At 46.4% G+C, this 18,032-nt stretch overlaps 1 protein-coding gene across 1 annotated transcript in view; it reads left to right on the top strand.

The window, feature by feature from the left end:
- The window catches only part of srebf1 (sterol regulatory element binding transcription factor 1), a 34,794-nt gene that overhangs the window by 10,426 nt on the left and 6,336 nt on the right, over positions 1-18,032 (top strand). Inside the window, exons 4-17 of the mRNA XM_063191602.1 lie at positions 2,291-2,443; positions 3,168-3,386; positions 4,707-4,821; positions 5,132-5,298; positions 6,648-6,879; positions 8,029-8,213; positions 8,611-8,884; positions 9,287-9,453; positions 9,656-9,824; positions 10,713-10,833; positions 11,341-11,450; positions 13,221-13,353; positions 14,865-15,030; positions 17,941-18,032. The exon at positions 17,941-18,032 is cut by the window's right edge and continues 112 nt beyond it. Coding sequence (XP_063047672.1) covers positions 2,291-2,443; positions 3,168-3,386; positions 4,707-4,821; positions 5,132-5,298; positions 6,648-6,879; positions 8,029-8,213; positions 8,611-8,884; positions 9,287-9,453; positions 9,656-9,824; positions 10,713-10,833; positions 11,341-11,450; positions 13,221-13,353; positions 14,865-15,030; positions 17,941-18,032 — 2,303 coding nt within the window. The remainder of the gene's footprint in view (positions 1-2,290; positions 2,444-3,167; positions 3,387-4,706; positions 4,822-5,131; positions 5,299-6,647; positions 6,880-8,028; positions 8,214-8,610; positions 8,885-9,286; positions 9,454-9,655; positions 9,825-10,712; positions 10,834-11,340; positions 11,451-13,220; positions 13,354-14,864; positions 15,031-17,940) is intronic.

The raw sequence follows: 18,032 nt of genomic DNA, 5'->3' as shown, positions 1-18,032 counted from the left end.
AGGGATCAAGCTGACAGGTGGAGAGCGTGGATTTGGAGATGAGGTCAGATAGGCCTATTTCAGAGGAGTCCGGGAGATGAAAACTAGAAAATAACTGGTTGAAGGGGGGAAGATCAGCGGGGGAGGGAAAAGAGGGGTTGCAGATAAGATGTTGGTGGATCTTATGGATTTTTTCATTAAAAAAGTCCAGTAATGAATTGCAAGTCTCAACTGAGTACATATGAGCAGGGAGAGAGTCAGGTGGTTTAAGGATGTTGTTAAGCACAGAGAACAAGGTTTTGGAGTTGCCTTCATTGGCATAGATTAGAGTGGAGTAGTAAATCAGACTTAGTTCGAGAGATGCAGTCCTTGTAGAGTGATATATGAGCTTGGTACATTTCTTTGTGAACAGTGAGACCAGTTTTCTTGCACAGGCGCTCAAGTTGTCTGCCTTTGGATTTCATGGTCCGAAGTTGAGGGTGGTACCAGGGGGGCAGTTTGAGAAAAGGTGACAGACCGGGTTTTAACAGGAGCAAAAACAATTAAGGACATTGTGAAGACATTGTTATACAGAGTGACTAGTTCATCAGGGGAGGAGAGATTATTAGAAATCAGAATGGTTTCAATAGAGGTAGAAAGGGAATCAATGTTAATGTCCTTAATATTACGGAACGAGATAAGGCGAGGGGTCTTGATGATGGAGAGGTGGAGAGTGACACTAAAGGAGACAAGGAAGTGGTCAGATATGTGGAGGTCATCAGCTGAGCAGTTGGAGGGGGAGAGACCAGAGCAACAGATTAAGTCCAATGTATGTCCTTTAGTATGGGTGGGGAAATCAATGAATTGCTGGAAACCAAAACTATCTAGGCAAGAAGAAAAGTCACAAGTAAGGGAGTGATGGGAATTGTCAAAATGGATATTGAAGTCTCCAAGGAGAATTATATTAGGAGAGAGGGTGGAGAGGTGAGTGAGAAGAGAGCCTAATTCGTTTAAAAATTCTTTGTGTGGCTTAGGAGGGCGGTTAAAGGGGAAGCGATGATGGTGGGGATGGGTCCGGGCAGTTTGCAGGCAATGCACTCCAGTGAGCTGAAAGAGGGCACAGACAGGGCTGGACTTTCCAAGGTCTCGCGGGTGAATTATCGCGAGACCCCCACCACGACCGGAGCCACGGGGTTGAGAGATGTAAACACAGCCATCAGGAGTACAGTCATTAAGTTGGGAGAAATCGCCAGGTTGTTGCCAAGTCTCAGTTAAAACACAGAAAGTCAAACTTACGGTCGGTGAGGAGATCACGAATGAGATGGCCTTTGTTCGTGAGTGAGCGGATGTTGAGCAGACCGAAGTTAACTGTGGTGTCCTGTTTAACTGATGCGGCGGCGTTATCTGATTGTTGACCTAGCCGGTGTGACTAGTACATTGAGGTTGACAGTACGCCCGGAGAGTCTGCGGGGTCGACGAGTGGTGGACCGGATGGATTTTATGGCTGTGGAGTCATCGAAGTTGAAGGTCCGACGAGATCCCCGATGTGTGTATCTCCGTCGAGGCAGAAGGGCGATGTCCGAATGCAGGTGTAGCGTTGGAGGTGGAGGGACAGCCAGGTAGCCACGTAACCGAAGGAGCTCAGCAGCAGAGTATTGGAGCAGACCAGAAGCAGGATGGTAGAGGAGGCACAGTACAATCCAGGCGAGTGAAGACCAGATAAAGTACTTGTCCAACCGCATTGTGAACCGCGACAGTCATAAAAGCAGGTTCTAATGTTCCAGGGTTGGTTAAAAAAGTAAAAGGCTCAACCGGGTAAAACCGGAGACAACATCTGGGAAAACTCACGACAGAGCAGAGCAGCCTTTTTTAGGTGACGAGCAGACGTTAAAACGTCTAAAACTTGCAGATTATAATAGAAAAATATGTCAAAAATAAAAAAAAAAGAATGATTGAACGAGTAAAATCTATCACTTCCCTAAAAACTTAATAAAAATAAACAATACCCTAGGCGGAGCGGCGCAAGACTCGCCAGCGTCCCCGTTGCTAGGTGATGCCCAATCTATATATATATACACACACACATACACATACACATACACTCACACACATACACACATACACACATACACACACACACACATATATTATGAGACAGGATAGTGAAGGACAGACAGGGAGCAATTTGGGATGAGACAAGGAAGGACTGGCAGAGGACCCGGATCGGCCGTGTAGCAGACGAGTGACCTACCATTAGGCCACGGTAGGGCCGTGTGCTGCATATCTGCATGCGTGGCTGTGAGTTGACCAGTGTCCATGTGCTGTGTCTTAGGTGCTGCTGCAGCCCCAGTTCATCAAAGCTGAGTCTCTCCTGCTCACCACCCTCAAGCCAGACGCCTCCGGCACCATGGTAACCACCGTGGCCACGCCCTGCACCTCCCTGATGACATCCACCACCGCTCCAGTCCAGAGCACCTCGCTACAGGTACACACACACACACACACACACACACACACACACACACACACACACGCACACCCTGCCACCTCCCTCACATCCACCAGCACACTAGTAAGGAGCTCCTCACTACAGGTACACACACACACACACACACACACACACACACACACACACACACACACACACACACACACACACACACACACACACACACACACCGCCACCTCCCTCACATCACCAGTACACTAGTACAGAGCACCTCTCTACAGACACACACACACACACACACACACACACACTTTCCTTCTTTGAAACAGCCACATACACAAAGAGAGATGAAAGGTTGAAACTGGTACATCACCAGGAGTCAAATTGCCTTCTGTTGGCTTTTCACATCTCCTGCTGTTGTCTCTGCCCGTGAATACAAGAGACAGATTATCTCCCTCCAAAACACTTCTCTTGTTTTCTCTCTTCTCCATCTCTTCAACTTGTTGACTTGTTTCTTTCTTCTCTTCTCTTGTCTTCTCTCTCTCTCGCTCTCTCTCGCTCTCTCTATCTCTCTCGCTCTCGCTCTTTCTTGTTCTCTATCTCTCTCTCTCTCTCTCTCTCTCTCTCTCTCTCTCTCTCTCTCTCTCTCTCTCTCTCTCTCTCTCTCTCTCTCTCTCTCTCTCTCTCTTTCTCTATCTCTCTCTCTCTCTCCCTCTCTCCCTCCCCCTCTCCCTACCCCTCCTCGTTCCCCATCCCCCAGGCTCTGATGAGCGGAGGCACCATCCTGACCACGGTGCCCGTGATGGTGGACACGGAGAAGCTGCCCATCAACCGCATCGCCATCAGCAGCAAGCCGGGCGGCCAGCCCCACAAAGGCGAGAAGAGGACCGCCCACAACGCCATCGAGAAGCGCTACCGCTCCTCAATCAACGACAAGATCATCGAGCTCAAGGACCTGGTGGCCGGGACCGAGGCCAAGGTTGGTGGTCGGGACATCCTCCTTCTCTGTGTTTAAGTCCAGACAATATGTGGGTTGGCTATATGTTTTTTGTTATATAGTACCAAGACATATTCAAACAACATATTAAAAAGATAAAGAAAGGACCTGGTTGACCGCACCGAGGCCAAGGTTGGTGATCGAGATATCATGCAGCCGACCGGTGTGTTGTATTAGTCCAGTGCAGTCAATGTGTGGTTTGACTGGTCAAGGGCTCCATTTCAGTAGTAAACACTCAAGGGCTTTTGTGTCTGAGCAACATCAAAACATTGTATTAATGCCCTGCCGTGGCCAACCGTGGTCAACCTTTTCCGACCCCTCCCCGTCTCTCTTAATTTGCTTCCTGTCCACCTCTCGCACTGTCCTATCAAATAAAGTCGAAAAAGAACCAAAAAAATCTAAAAAAATAAAATAAAATCCCCAAAAACATTGTACTAAATGAGTGTCATTGTCTGGTCAGTTGGTGAAGGAAATTCATGGGTTTAAAACACATCACAAATACATGATATTGTTCCGAGGCATGTGAATATGGTGAATAGAAGAGTTGGTATGAAACGAGTCCATAAACTCAGTTGATTATGTTCACAATTATATTTATCACAAGGGTTTTATGGCCCACAATGGCTTAACTGTTTGTTTTTTGGTAGTTGGTATGCTTATGTTGGATTTTCTTCCAGTTTACTGTGGACTGATATCTTATAAGCAAATAAGTGCAAAGAACACCAAATAAGTGTTTTGCTGACAGTTGATTGGCAGCATGTAAACACATACAGCCTCTAATTTTCTAGTTTGTTTTCGAGAACTGACTGATGAGCTTATCCCTTTGTGTTACTGCGCAGGGTTTACTGTTTGTTACATCAGCTTGTGTCGACTTGATTTCAACTAACCCAATGACTAGAGCTTAAAGCTTGCTGTGTAGAGGCTGTTTGTGAATGGGCCACTTTGTGGTATTTGTAGCACTTGATTGCTAAGCTTAACATGTGACTGGATGTCCAGAGAGAGGGAGAGCTAGAGAGGACCCTCTCATGTGGCCCATGTCCGTAAAAAGACGAACTGAAGTAATAGTATTCTGCTTTAACTGGGAACATGTCACACGATGGATACATTTCAATAAACGTTTTTATAATTGCTGGTGGCGTTAACTATTAGTTGATTATTTCTATACCCAGAAGATGCACTGAAGAGACCCACACATTTTTCCTTGATCCAGTTTTTGTTCCTTTGACTTAATGGTGTGGAGTTGATCTCTTTCATCTCCATGACTCTAACTCGCGTGTCTCCCTCATGTCCTTCTCCCGGCAGCTGAACAAGTCTGCGGTGCTGCGCAAGGCCATCGACTACATCCGCTACCTGCAGCAGTCAAACCAGAAGCTCAAGCAGGAGAACATGGCCCTCAAGATGGTCACCCAGAAGAACAGTAAGGACACTGTGGACTCGCACCTCTGTTTTATTGTGATGATTGGAGTTTTTAGTCACTTATCGATGATGAATTACAGCCAGTAGAACATTTACTAGCGGAAATGCCCTTTCATTTCGTTTCAGTAGATCAATGAAATTGTAAAACACATCTGTTTGGACAGTTGCCACTTGGAGTGAACTTGTTTGCTTGAGTGAGGTGGTTTACCGTAGTCACCAAATCCACCTCCCTGCTACTGTCAACACCAACCATCACCGGTCTTCCTATCTTCAACATCATCCTCCCCCTTGTCCTCCTCTTCCTCGTGTAGAGTCGCTGAAGGACCTGGTTGCCATGGAGGTGGACGGGCAGAAGGTGGAGGTGAAGAACGAGCTGCCCACCCCCCCTCCCTCGGTGACCGACTCCCCGGAGAACAGCCCCTTCTCCCACTGCGGCAGCGACTCCGAGCCAGACTCCCCCATGGTGGAGGACAGCAAGGTGAGGTGCCACCAGTCCTACAGTTTGGGGCTGTTTGGGTGTTGGTGTGAGGGGGCTCCAGGCTAATTGTGGCCGATAGCAAGTAGAGTTCAGTTGGATGAGGAAGGGTCATTGGCAGTTTGTCAATAGTCTTTGTCATTGTCAATATTGGCCCTGCTGTGGCCTAACGGTAGGGCACTGGGTTATGACGCCGGCGGCCCAGGTTCGATTCCGGCCTGGGTCATTTGCTGATCCTTCCGTCTCTCTCTCTCCCTGTTCATTTCCTGTATCTCCTCCACTGTCCTGTCAAAAAATGTAAAAGGCAAAAAAACAATAATAGCATTAGTCAATATTTTCAGTTAGATTGCTCCCGTGGTGAAGGACAGCAAGGTGGGATGTCTGTTATGGAGTTTTTGTGGTGTTTGGATATTGTTATAACAGGGTGGATAGCCAGGTAGGATTCAGTCGGGTGTAGATCTTTAACAGTTAAGTGTGTTAAATTAGTAATTTTTTACAGAGCCAGATTCGCCCATGGTGCCAGGAGTCTTGTAGCCTGGTTTTACTATACCACATTAATTACTACAGGCCAGGAGTCCCAGAGTTTGATGGTTGGTGCTGAGCTGTCAGACATACGAGTTGATGACTTTTTTTAATATCCTGGTGTCCTGAAATTAAGTCTACTTCAATTCAGCTCCGAATTTTGTACAAAGGTATGATTGTCTAGTTAACCAGACCTGTGTGCTCAGAAAGTCTTATGTCTTCATTAGCTAACATAATGCTTTTTTCAAAATGTCTTAGAACTTTGGAATAACGATAATTGTTCACATAACCATGAAATAAGTCATTAACAGCCGGTAGCAATTATAGGAATACTATGTAAAACTAGATTATACAGTCACACAGATGTATGCCCTTCTTCTCTCTCTCTCTCTCTCCTATAATTGCTATAATTGATGTAATTATATTGATTGTTGTAACTGCTGTTAGTAGCAATTTTAGAGAGGCTTCATGAAACCATTTCATACATCCTCATAGATAAGTGTTTCTCTGCCCCCACCACTCTTTCTGTCTCTCTTTTTTCTCTCCTCTATCCCTCTCTCCTTCTCCCTCTCTCTCTCTCTCTCTCTCTCTCTCTCTCTCTCCCTCTCCCCCTCTCTCTCTCTCTCTCTCTCTCGCTCTCTCTCGCTCTCACTCTCTCTCTGGCTCCCTCTCCCTCTCCCCATCTCGCCCTCTCTCTCTCTCTCTCTCTCTCTCTCTCTCTCTCTCTGCCTCCCTCTCTGCCTCCCTCTCTCTCTCTCTCTCTGCCTCTCTCTCTCTCTCTCTCTCTCTCTCTCTCTCTCTCTCTCTCTCTCCCTCCTCCTCCTCCCCAGATGGAGCATACTGCAGGCAGCAGTGTAGGGATGCTGGACCGCGCCCGTATGGCCCTATGTGTCTTCACCTTCCTCTTCCTGTCGTTTAACCCCCTCTCCGCCCTGCTGTGCGGCTCTGATGCCACTGCCTCCTCCTCCTCCTCCTCCTCCTCCTCCTCCTCCTCCTCAGCCGCCGCCGCCTCCAGTGGGGGCCATGGCTCTAGCAGGAGCATGCTGGAGGTGGAGAATGCAGGTAACACTCATGCCTCCTCTTTCTTTCTTTCTTTCTCTCTCTCTATCTCTATCTCTATCTCTATCTCTATCTCTATCTCTATCTCTCTCTCTATCTCTCTCTCTCTCTCTCTCTCTCTCTCTCTCTCTCTCTCTCTCATATCTTGCTTCTTGCCTCTAAAACCCTCTCTCCTATGCTCATACACATTCATTCAGTATTGTGCCCAGTCTTTCAGAATTGATTGTGATGCTCGGCCCGGCTGATATTAGTGGACTGTCACAAACAAGGCCACCATCGTCCAATCTGATCTTGGTTGTGTCAGTCTGCTATAAAAGCACTATTCCTACTCGTACAAAGAATATACGTTACGATAGAATAGAATAGAATAGAATAGGCCCTACCGTGGCGCTAACGGTAAAGCACTCGTCTACTCTGCGGCCGATCAGGGTTCGATTCCCGGCCGGGTCCTTTGCCGGTCCTTCCCCGTCTCTCTCTCCCAACTCATTTCCTGTCTGTCCTCCCCTATCCTGTCTGAAAATAACCAAGAAAGGCTTGAAAAGCCCCAAAAATACTTTTGAAAATTAAAGAAAAAATAGAGAAGAATAGAACTGAAAGCCTTTTTTGTCATTAAGTACAATGACATTCAATGTTTCAACATGAATACATGAAACATAAATAAACAGTAGAAACATAAATAAACATTAGAGACATGAGAAACAGAACAACTATCGGTACTATTGAATACTAACATGTTGTAAACCCCTTACGTTTCCCCCACAGCTGACTCTTAGAGCTGATAAAAGCTCCAATACCAGGTTCTTTAGGTTTGAACCTTTTCACCCTCTGCTGATGCTCCTCATATATGTTATCAGCATCTAAACATCATTCCTACATGTTGTAACCCCCTTGTTGTGTTCCGCCAGAGATAGTAGAGAGAGAGAGGTTCCATCGGCCCATTGTTTCCGGGTTCTATTATTGCAAGGGGGAGGTGGGTGAAATCCCCCTTTAGGCAGACCTAGGCAGACCTAAGGACTGTTCTATTCAATGCTAGGAGTATTATGACACGCCCCTTTAGGCAGGCCGGAACCTGGTCATGTTAGGTGCCCATAGCAACCTATTACATTGGCATATCTCTATATACTTAAAGAATCTCTGGTTCCGCCTCCACAGCGGACTCCCAGGGCTGGCTGGACTGGATGCTGCCTACTCTACTGGTGTGGATGTTGAACGGGGTGCTGGTGGTGGGGGTGCTGGTGCGGCTGCTGGTGTACGGGGAGCCCGTCACCAGGCCCCACTCCGGCTCATCAGTGCTCTTCTGGAGACACCGCAAGCAGGCAGACCTGGACCTCGCACGGGTAAGAAAGAAATCACATTGTATTTATTTATATTTGTTCTAATCACTTTAAATTCCTTTTTTCCCCCAATGTAAACAAATGGAGACATGTACAGTATCTCGTATGGGTAGGAAATCTGATTTATTTGAATTGCTTCAAGTTACTTTTTTCTAGTATAGACAAATGCAGATGTGCATAAATACAACATTAGCCTTACTACTGTACAGTAGCATTACACAAGGGTCTTGTGATCTTCAATACTCTTGTCTTTCGATCTGTCTCTCTCTCTCTCTCTCCCCCTCACTGTCCCTCCATCTCTCTCCTTACCTGCCCCTGTTCTCCCTCCCATCGTCCATTTCTTCAAATCTTGCTTCTCTCCTGTGAATCCCTCTCTACCTCCCTATCCCCCACTCCACAGGGTGATTTTGCCAATGCGTCTGGTAACCTGTGGACGTGTCTGAAGGCGCTGGGCCGCCCCTTGCCTGTGTCCCAGTTGGACCGCGTGTGCTCCGCCCTCTGGGCGTGCCTGCGGCTGTGTCTGCAGAGGGTGTGGGTGGGCCGCTGGCTGGCTTCCCGGGCCGGGGGACGCCTCCACCCCAGGCGCCAGGACCGCCCCCTGCAGGACGACGCGCGCAAGAGCAGCCGCGACGCCGCGCTGGTCTACCACCGCCTGCACCAGCTCCACATGACCGGTGAGGGACAGTGGACAGAGGGGGGGAGGGGGCGGGGTATTGACGTTTTTTGGGGTGTTTTTGTCGGTGTTGGTTGGAGGGGTGTGTTTTGCTATTTTACATCGACTAGGAAATGGGGAAGTGCATTTGCGGATTTCAGGTGGTGAGGGTGGGTGAAGAATAAAACGAAATTTTAATGATTTTTTTATTTGACTGATTTCCATTGAGTGAGTGTTCCAGTTTTTTGTGTTTTTTTTGGTCATGTTAATCACCACCCTGTGAGGGAATAGTGATAACACGAGTTTGTGAGAATAGTGAGATTATGTCCTTCTCTGCCAGTGTTTAAAGTGTTTTGCCAGGAGACGTGTGAAATAGTTTCGTCGTTCAGATTTGAACTCTAGTGCTCTCTCCGTCCCTTGTTAGGTAAGCTGTGTGGTAGTCACCTGGAGGCCATCCACATGTCCCTGAGTGCCGTGAACCTGGCCGAGTGTGCCGGAGACTGCCTGCCCGTCGCCACCCTCGCCGAGATCTATGTCTCCGCCGCCCTCCGCGTCAAGGCCAGCCTGCCCAAAATCCTGCACTTCACCTCCGTAAGTTGCTCCAGTTGGCAATAAGATGATTTTATAGAGTGTGGAATGCTGAATACAGTATATATACTGTAAAACTATTTGTCTTTATCTGCTTCTTATTGGAAAGTTATCATATACTGCATGTTAATGCTGCACGCACACACACACACACACACACACACACACACATGCTGACGCGGACCTCGCTCTTCTCTCCCCCCAGCGTGTGTTCCTGAGCAGTGCTCGCCAGGCGTGCCTGTCCCCCAGTGGCAGCGTGCCTCCGGCCATGCAGTGGCTCTGCCACCCCCTGGGCCACCGCTTCTTCGTGGACGGGGACTGGACCGTACGCAGCTCCCCCCGCGAGAGCATCTACAGCCAGGCCGGAAACGCAGGTATGCCCCCCATCCCCCCTCCAATAACACAGCATTACTTTCAACAGTGTTGATATCTACAGCCAACCAGGCCGGAAATTGGCTCTTCCATATAACAAAGCATTACACTCAGTACTTGCATATCTACAGATAACTTAAGTACAGCTGGAAATACAGGTATGCCCACCGCCTTTGGCTTTTCCACACAACAAAGCATCACATTCACTACTTGCATATCTACAACTAGCATCCGTTTAGCTGGAAACGCAGGTTCTTCTCCCATTGTTTTCTTGTTCCTGTTCTCTCCTCTTCAACACAGCATTACACCACATTCAAGACCTGCATATTTGCTCAGAGCCCAGAAACTCCTCTCCATATTGCACCACAGCTGGAAACGCAGGTCTGATGGCTAGCAGCCTTGTCTTGACCAGAGATGTATACAGTAAAGTAGTAGTATGACACAAGTAGCATGATATTACATGGTTGCTGCAACTGCTATATATACTTTGTCATACCACTTTTGTGCTGTAATTGCATACAGTACTTGTATTTCTTCTTTATACATCTCTTGTTTTGACCTGTAAGCACAGAGCGATAGTAAAGACATCCAGACAGCCAATCAGTGATGCGTGTCCTCTGCGGGCTCATAGCCTCCAGGAAGAGACTCCCCTTTAAGCCCTTGTAAGCATCTACAGCCTCTAATGCCCCCCAGCCCTCCGCCTCAGCCAAGGGTGTGTGGCCGGTCGGGAAAGCAGGTGGAGAATGTTTTTGTGTTTGTGTTGGAGAGAGAGAGAAAGAGAGAGACACGTCTTGGGAGATGGATGTTGGCATCCCATATTGGTTTTATGCATTTTAATAACCGTTTTCCGTCTTCTTTTTTTCTGTGTGTGTGCGTGTGCGTGTGTGCAGTGGACCCCTTGGCCCAGGTGACTCAGGCCTTTAGGGAGCACCTGCTGGAGAAGGCTCTGTACTGTGTGGCCCAGCCCCGCGGAGAGAAGCCCCCCAACAATAACAACAACGAGGAAGAGGGGTATGTCATGCTAGCCTCTCTCTCTCTCTCTCTCTCTCTCTCTCTCTCTCTCTCTCTCTCTCTCTCTCTCTCTGTCTCTCTCTCTCTCTCTCACTCACTCACTCACTCACTCACTCACTCACTCACTCACTCACTCACTCACTCTCTCTCTCTCTCTCTCTCTCTCTCTCTCTCTCTGTCTCTCTCTCTGTCTCTCTCTCTCTCTCTCGCTGTCTCTCTCTCTCTGTCTCTCTCTCTCTCTCTCTCTCTCTCTCTCTCTGTCTCTCTCTCTCTCTCTCTCTCTCTCTCTCTCTCTCTCTCTCTCTCTCACACACACACACACACACACACACACACACACACACACACACACACTCACACACACACTCACTCACAGGTCTGACCTGTTACCTTTTCGTTTTGTTTCCTTAATATAGATGTCCTTTCAGATGTATGAATTGTTTTGAAGTTTCCGATCTGAAACTTCTGTGTGTGTGTGTCTATCTGTCTGTCTGATGTTCTCTACAGTGAGTACTCTGATGCACTGGAGTATCTGCAGCTGCTGACCAGTGCGTCCGACGCAGCCGGGGCCACCACCCAGTGCTTCGCCATCGGCTCCAACATGGCCACCGTCACCGGTGAGTTAGGACGCGTCCCAAATCCGCTAGCACTGTGCCGAGGAGAAATCGAGGAAGGAATCGAGGGAGGGTGGGGGAATGAAGCAATGAGTGCATGCCCTGTTTAGACAGCATCTGGCTTCAGTCCTCATCCTTCATCTTTAGTAGTGTTAGGCATCCTCTTTGTTAGGGGCATTTATGCATATATATTTTTTAAACAGTGTTTTTAAGGGCGGTTGTGTCTTCATTGTTTATAGCACAGTCGAGAGTATTGACAGGAAGAGAGTGGGAGAGACAGAGGGGGCAAGGATGGCAAAGGACCCAGGCTGGATTCAAACCTGGGTGGCCATGGGCATGCACGCCCACATGTGGGGGGCTTAGCGTGCTGCACCACAGTGGAAATCAGCATGGAAAAAAGTGCCACCTCATACATTTACTAACATTTATATCTACATGGAAATGGACAATACAAATATCACAGGTGGAGGTTATTTTCATTGTATTTTGGTGGTAAAAGGTATCGGTATCGTTACTCGGTATCGGCAAGTACACACATTAATGTACTCGTACTTGTATCGGTTTTCCAAAAAGTGGTATCGGTGCATCCCTAGACATTAGGAGTCGTGCGATTAAAAACAAAAAAAACTCAAGTCAGCAACAGCGTTTCATTTTTATTCATTTATTTTTTTTTATTTGGGAACAGAGGCCACATGGGATCGTGTGTAGGCTACGCCAGGAAATAGAAATGCTCTGTCAGCATGGTCTTATTTGTTTTATTGCATTCATTGTTATTCGTTTATTTTTGCATTTACTTGCTATAAGGCTCACGCAGAGCAGTTCTACCATGGGAGTGCAAGGGGCTGCTTTAACTTTTTGTGAAAAATGAGTTATTGTCATTTTTTAGAACAACAAACAGCAGTTCTGTAATGTAGCCAAATAGACTCACTTTTCTTGGTATTCAGCAGGAAATGAGATGTCCTTGCTCTAATGCTGATTTTTTTTTTCTTCTAAGGTGCACTGTGTAATATTTTTAGTAGTTTATTTCCACAAATAAATTACTATTTCACAAATACTTACCATCACCATCAAATTCTAAGTATTCATTATGACAAAATAGATTTTTTTAGCTGCAAAACTTCCTGTACTTTGGTCGTACTTGTAAATATTAGTTTATTACTTGGTAATTATTCATGAGAAGATCAAATTTGGCAATAAGCAGCACAGTTTCAATGACCAGCATAGTTGCAATACCAACTCCGGCCACCATCCTCCACAGTGCACCTTGTAAAGTCATTTTCCCAGTTTTTCTACAATGCCCTATGAAGGAATCCTGATTGTGGGTGATGTGTGCATTGCTGTATCTGATGTGTTATCTCTTCTAGGGCTGCACGATTATGGAAAAAATCATAATCACGATTATTTTGGTCAAAATCATAATCACGATTATTAATCACGATTATTGATTTTTGCAGATTTTTTTGAAAATTATAACAAGATGAAATATAACCAAGAATGAATTACATACGGGATGAGCAAAATAAAATGAATTGTAATAATTATGTAAAGGCAATAGCATGAAACTTATGTGGACAGATTTCTGGCCAGAAACACCAGCCTGTCAGTATGTTCTGGCTTCAAGGACGCTCTCAAAAGTAGGTCACTATTGCCACGATTAAATCACGATTAAAATCATAAGTTCGATTTCACTATTTTATCACGATTTTGATTATTTTTCGATTAATTGTGCAACCCTAATCTCTTCCCTGCTCTGCCCTGCCCTGTTCTCCACAGGCTGTGATCCCCACTCCAAGTGGTGGTCGTCCCTGTTCATCGTCTTCATCAACTGGCTGCAGGGCGACGACGCTGCGGCCGAGAGGCTTTACCCAGGAGTGGAGCACCTGCCCCGCAGCCTGCAGGCCGCAGAGTGAGTCTGACGCGCACACGCGCCACAAATATGCATTTATATATTTACATGATGTATGCAGCACACATGCATATACAGTACATGTACGCAGACACACATTCACTCTTCTACACCCCCTCCCCAACACACACACACACACGCACACGCGCCACAAATATGCATTTATATATTTACATGATGTATGCAGCACACATGCATATACAGTACATGTACGCAGGCACACATTCACTCTTCTACACCCCCTCCCCAACACACACACACACACGCACACACGCACACAAACACATGCACACATGCACACATGAACACAAACACATACACACATTCTCTCTCACTCAAACCCACATACACACACCGATACACACAAGCACAGACCTACACACACAACCCTTTGTCAACTCCAATATATAGTATGACTCTTAGCCCACAGATGACCCGCAGGTCCAAACACGTATTGAAGAAGTCCTGCACTGAAAAAGCCATACAGACCAGAGGACTCTACTGCATCAGGGATCGCCATAAAATAAAATAAAATAATCTGACCCCGGCAGCCAGTGCATCAATACATTACGCCATCACACACACACACACACACACACACACACACACACACACACACACACACACACACACACACACACACACACACACACACACAAACACACACAGATCCCACTTCCACTGCATCCGCCAGCTAGCCACTTGTTCTGTCTCAGCACATCATAGCTGTACTATAGGAAACCAGGACTTCATGAAAAATTCAACTGTGTCTGGCAAAAAAAGACAGGCAGAGTGTGAGTTTGTTTGGGTGTCCGTCAGTATGTGTGTGTTATTGTGGGTTTGAGTGGCTGCTGCGGTCTGGACACATTGCGGACAGTGTAAAACTTTAATCAGCAGATTCTGCGGTGTGGAGAGCCATGGGGGACAACGGGATGCATCATGTCAGTGTGTCTGTCTGGCATATCTGTCTGTCTGTCTGCCTGCCTGCCTGTCTACCCCTCTGTTCGCTTGTCTGGCCGTCTGGCTGGCTAGCTGTCTGGACGTCTGTTTGTCTGTCTGTTTGTCGTGTCTGTTTATCCTTCTGTCTGTCTTTGTCTTTCGGTGTCTATTTTTGGCTGTGATGTGTGAAAATAGTGAAAATAATGTGCACTGGTTAAATTACTGCACGTCATTGTGCTTTTTAAGTGAAAGACTGACAGTTGAAGATGTTTCTCAGATTGGTATTGGAGAGAGCAGAGCGCTGAGTGTGAATAGGGTGGTTTGTTTGTTTTGCTTGTTTGTGTAACATCAAGTGTTTTGGGGTGAAATTAAATCTAAAGACAAACAGAAGCTTGCACTGAAATAAAAAAAAACGACCAGATGTCCATGCAAAAAACACCATTACACCAAAAAAGCATTGAAAAATAAAGTGCATTGAAAGATGCAGGTACCGTATTGAGTCACGTGACCTCTTTGCCCAAGTCTAACCATTTGAATCCCTATCTCTCTCTCTCTCTCTCTCTCTCCATCAGGAGTCCCCTGCCCAAGGCTGCCCTCAGTGTCTTCCGTGCGGTGCGCGCCCTGCTGGCCAGACCAGAGAACTACCAGTTGAGTCTGAGCTGCTGTGAGAAGGCCAGTGGGCTGCTGCGAGACAGCCTCAACCTGGGACCGCACTGCCACTGCAACACCCTAGACAAGGTAGAGAACACACACACACACACACGTGCGCGGGCGCAATTCCTGTTTGTGGCAGTGTGGACATTTTACACACTTTTTTGTGTGCATACTGTTTTTACAACACACCACATTTTTAGATGCGTCCCACGCATCTCTATAAGAGGCTTTGGTGTCCGTCCGTCCGTCCGTCCGTCCGTCCTTCCGTCCGTCCGTCCGCCCTCCCGTGATGAGTTTCTGAATTGTGATTCCCTCTTGTGATTCCCTCTTGTGTCCACAAGGTGGCAGTCGCTCAGTTTTGGACTGGAGCTCATGCGTGCAAACCAAAACGTCTACCAAGAGACCGTGCTCTTTGCCAGTGAGAAAAACATGGCGGCACTTCCTGTTGATTTTCACATGAAAGTTTTGCTTAATTTAAAGTCCCTAAGCGACTATAAATGTTGTGGCTTCCATATATTGATGTAAAAGTGCCCCACGAAGTAATGAAGCACAACAAAGTTACTCCACATTACCATTTGACCACTCGTTTTTCTATGCTAACAGGGTAGCTAATGTAGCATTGTAAATGATCCAGGGAGAAAGGGGGGAAGGTTGTGATTTCAGTCCGCCTGAGGCAACGATTTTCGTGGGGAAGATGACCTGCATCTCGGTGGCATTGAACCACGCCCCCGTGCCTTATTTGGCTCGCTCAGCACGTGCGTCCTCAGTCCAATCGCAATGCTTTATTTTCCCCAGATGTTTAATCGCATTTAAGTGAAAGTGCCATGTATACACATCGCAAAATAACTCTTAATCTGATCTATTTAAATCGCATTTATTAAATCGGACATAAAAACATCATGTACACGTAGCCAATGTCTCATTGATTAGTTTATGGAACTTACGGTTTGTCTGTTACGGTCCACGAAGACAATATCCACGTGAAAACGCAAACGCCTGCAAACCACTGTTTTGACAGAAATACAGTTCACCTGTCGCCTACTCTGTTTTCTTCCCAAAGCGGCATTTAAAAGTATTCCATGAAATCCAACATCAACGTCACTTCAAATAGGTGACAGCATCATGCACACACATGAAATAACACTTCAGTGAGGGGGGGACATCACTGCTCTCATATTAAAGTGAAAAGAGAATTTCACATTTTAGTTTATTTAATGTAGGCCTATGCAAAATTGCAAATAGCCTATTCATTGAAATCTGTCCAGAAAGGGTTGTAATGTTTGCCTGTTTTTTTATGTTTGTAATTATTATTTTTTTTTAAATAAAAAATCGTGATTTAAAAAAAAAAATAGCCTAACAAAAATAGAGATTTTATGTTAAAAAAAAATGTGATATGGGATGGACCGATGGCCCCCCTAAGCTAAATTCGCCTTAGGTCCCCACATTGCTAAATGTAGTGTAAGGGATTATTTTGAAAAGACAGTAACATAATCAGCAATGCATTACAGTTTTTCAGTAAATTGCCCAACACTGTTGAAATCCTATGGTACTTTTTCAAATCCAGGCTTATACAGTACATGGTAGGCTTATTGATAAATTGCCTTGACAGGTTATGAGGAGGCCAAGGGGGCGTTTGGGCAAAAAAGGTTCAGAACAGGCATAGACGGACGCATCTGTTGTCCGCCTGTCGGACTTGTTTTAATTCTACAAGCTTCTCTTTAAAATAGCGTAAACATTGTGTGTACATAATTGAAGAAAAAAACTATAGGACTATAGTTGCATTATAGTGGGATGGTAATGTAATCTAGCGGGATGGATCTGTAATATACTGTAGTTAGTTATGATCGCATAGTTGTGTTTATGTAAGGTAGTACTGCAGTCAGGTTACTAGTGGAGCGGTCCTCCAGAGGCTGTGGCGTCTCCCTGGCTGCCCTGCAGGGGAGGACTCTACTCTGGGCTGCTGAGGAGGTTTGCCCTGGGCATAGCCGCCTGGATCTCTCTCACATGCTCTCTCTCTCTCTCTCTCTCTCTCTCTCTCTCTCTCTCTCTCTTTCTCTTTCTCTTTCTCTTTCTCCCTCTCTCTCTCTCTCTTTCTCTCTCTCTCTCTCTCTCTCTCTTTCTCCCTCTCTCTCTCTCTCTTTCTCCCTCTCTCTCTCTCTCTTTCTCTCTCTCTCTCTCTCTCTCTCTCTCTTTCTCCCTCTCTCTCTATCTATCTCTATCTCTCGGTCTCGCACACTCGTTCCCTCATCCTCTCATCCCCTTCTTCTCCTTGGCTCTGGCCAGAGCTGTGGTGCATTGTAGTTGCATTGCATGTGTCTTGAGCCAGTGCAATGTTCCCGCAGTGCAACACAGACCTGGACCACTATGAGCTGCACGCCCTCCAGCTGAGACACACACACACACACACACACACACACACACACACACACACACACACACACACACACACACACACACACACAGGAAATTAAACTCTGGAGGAAGCGCCGAAGTATGATTATTTTAGAGGCTTGTGTACTTGGTGGTTTGCAACACCTAGATTAGATTGCTTTGGCTCAATCTCTCATGTCAATGTGAAAAAAGAGAGGCAAGAGCACGTTGCAAGATCACATATGCAAGAGTTTACATTATTACATTTCTTTCATTTTTTGAGAATACATACACCGAACAAACACTTTTGTATTTAGGGATAATGTAACAAATGGCTACTCAGCTTTGTAGCAAAATGACTTCCATTCTAATTCATTTTGGATTATTTTAGGAAATTCACACTTTTGTATTGGGCTTTGCATTGGATTGCATTGAAAAATGCAGGTCATGCATGGTAGGTATAAGAAGTATGTTCTCAAAATGTTGGCCCAGAATTCACACCTGGATGATTTATTGATGTTGACTTGGACATATTTGTTTCTTTTTTGCCACTGACTTGATGTCTCCTTCCTTCTTCGCCCCGGTCTCTTCTCCCCCTCCTATGTCCTCCGCTGGTCGTCCCAGGTGGTGCAGCTGCTGCTGTGTGACCTGCTGCTGGTGACGCGCACCAACGTGTGGAGGGCTCTGCAGAGCCAGGGGCCCCCGGCGGCCGGCTC

The sequence above is a fragment of the Engraulis encrasicolus genome, chromosome 2 (assembly GCF_034702125.1).
Source record: "Engraulis encrasicolus isolate BLACKSEA-1 chromosome 2, IST_EnEncr_1.0, whole genome shotgun sequence".
NCBI lineage: Eukaryota > Metazoa > Chordata > Actinopteri > Clupeiformes > Engraulidae > Engraulis > Engraulis encrasicolus.
The sequence above is the reverse complement of the archived record's forward strand: the minus strand, read 5'-3'. Positions and strand labels throughout refer to the sequence as shown.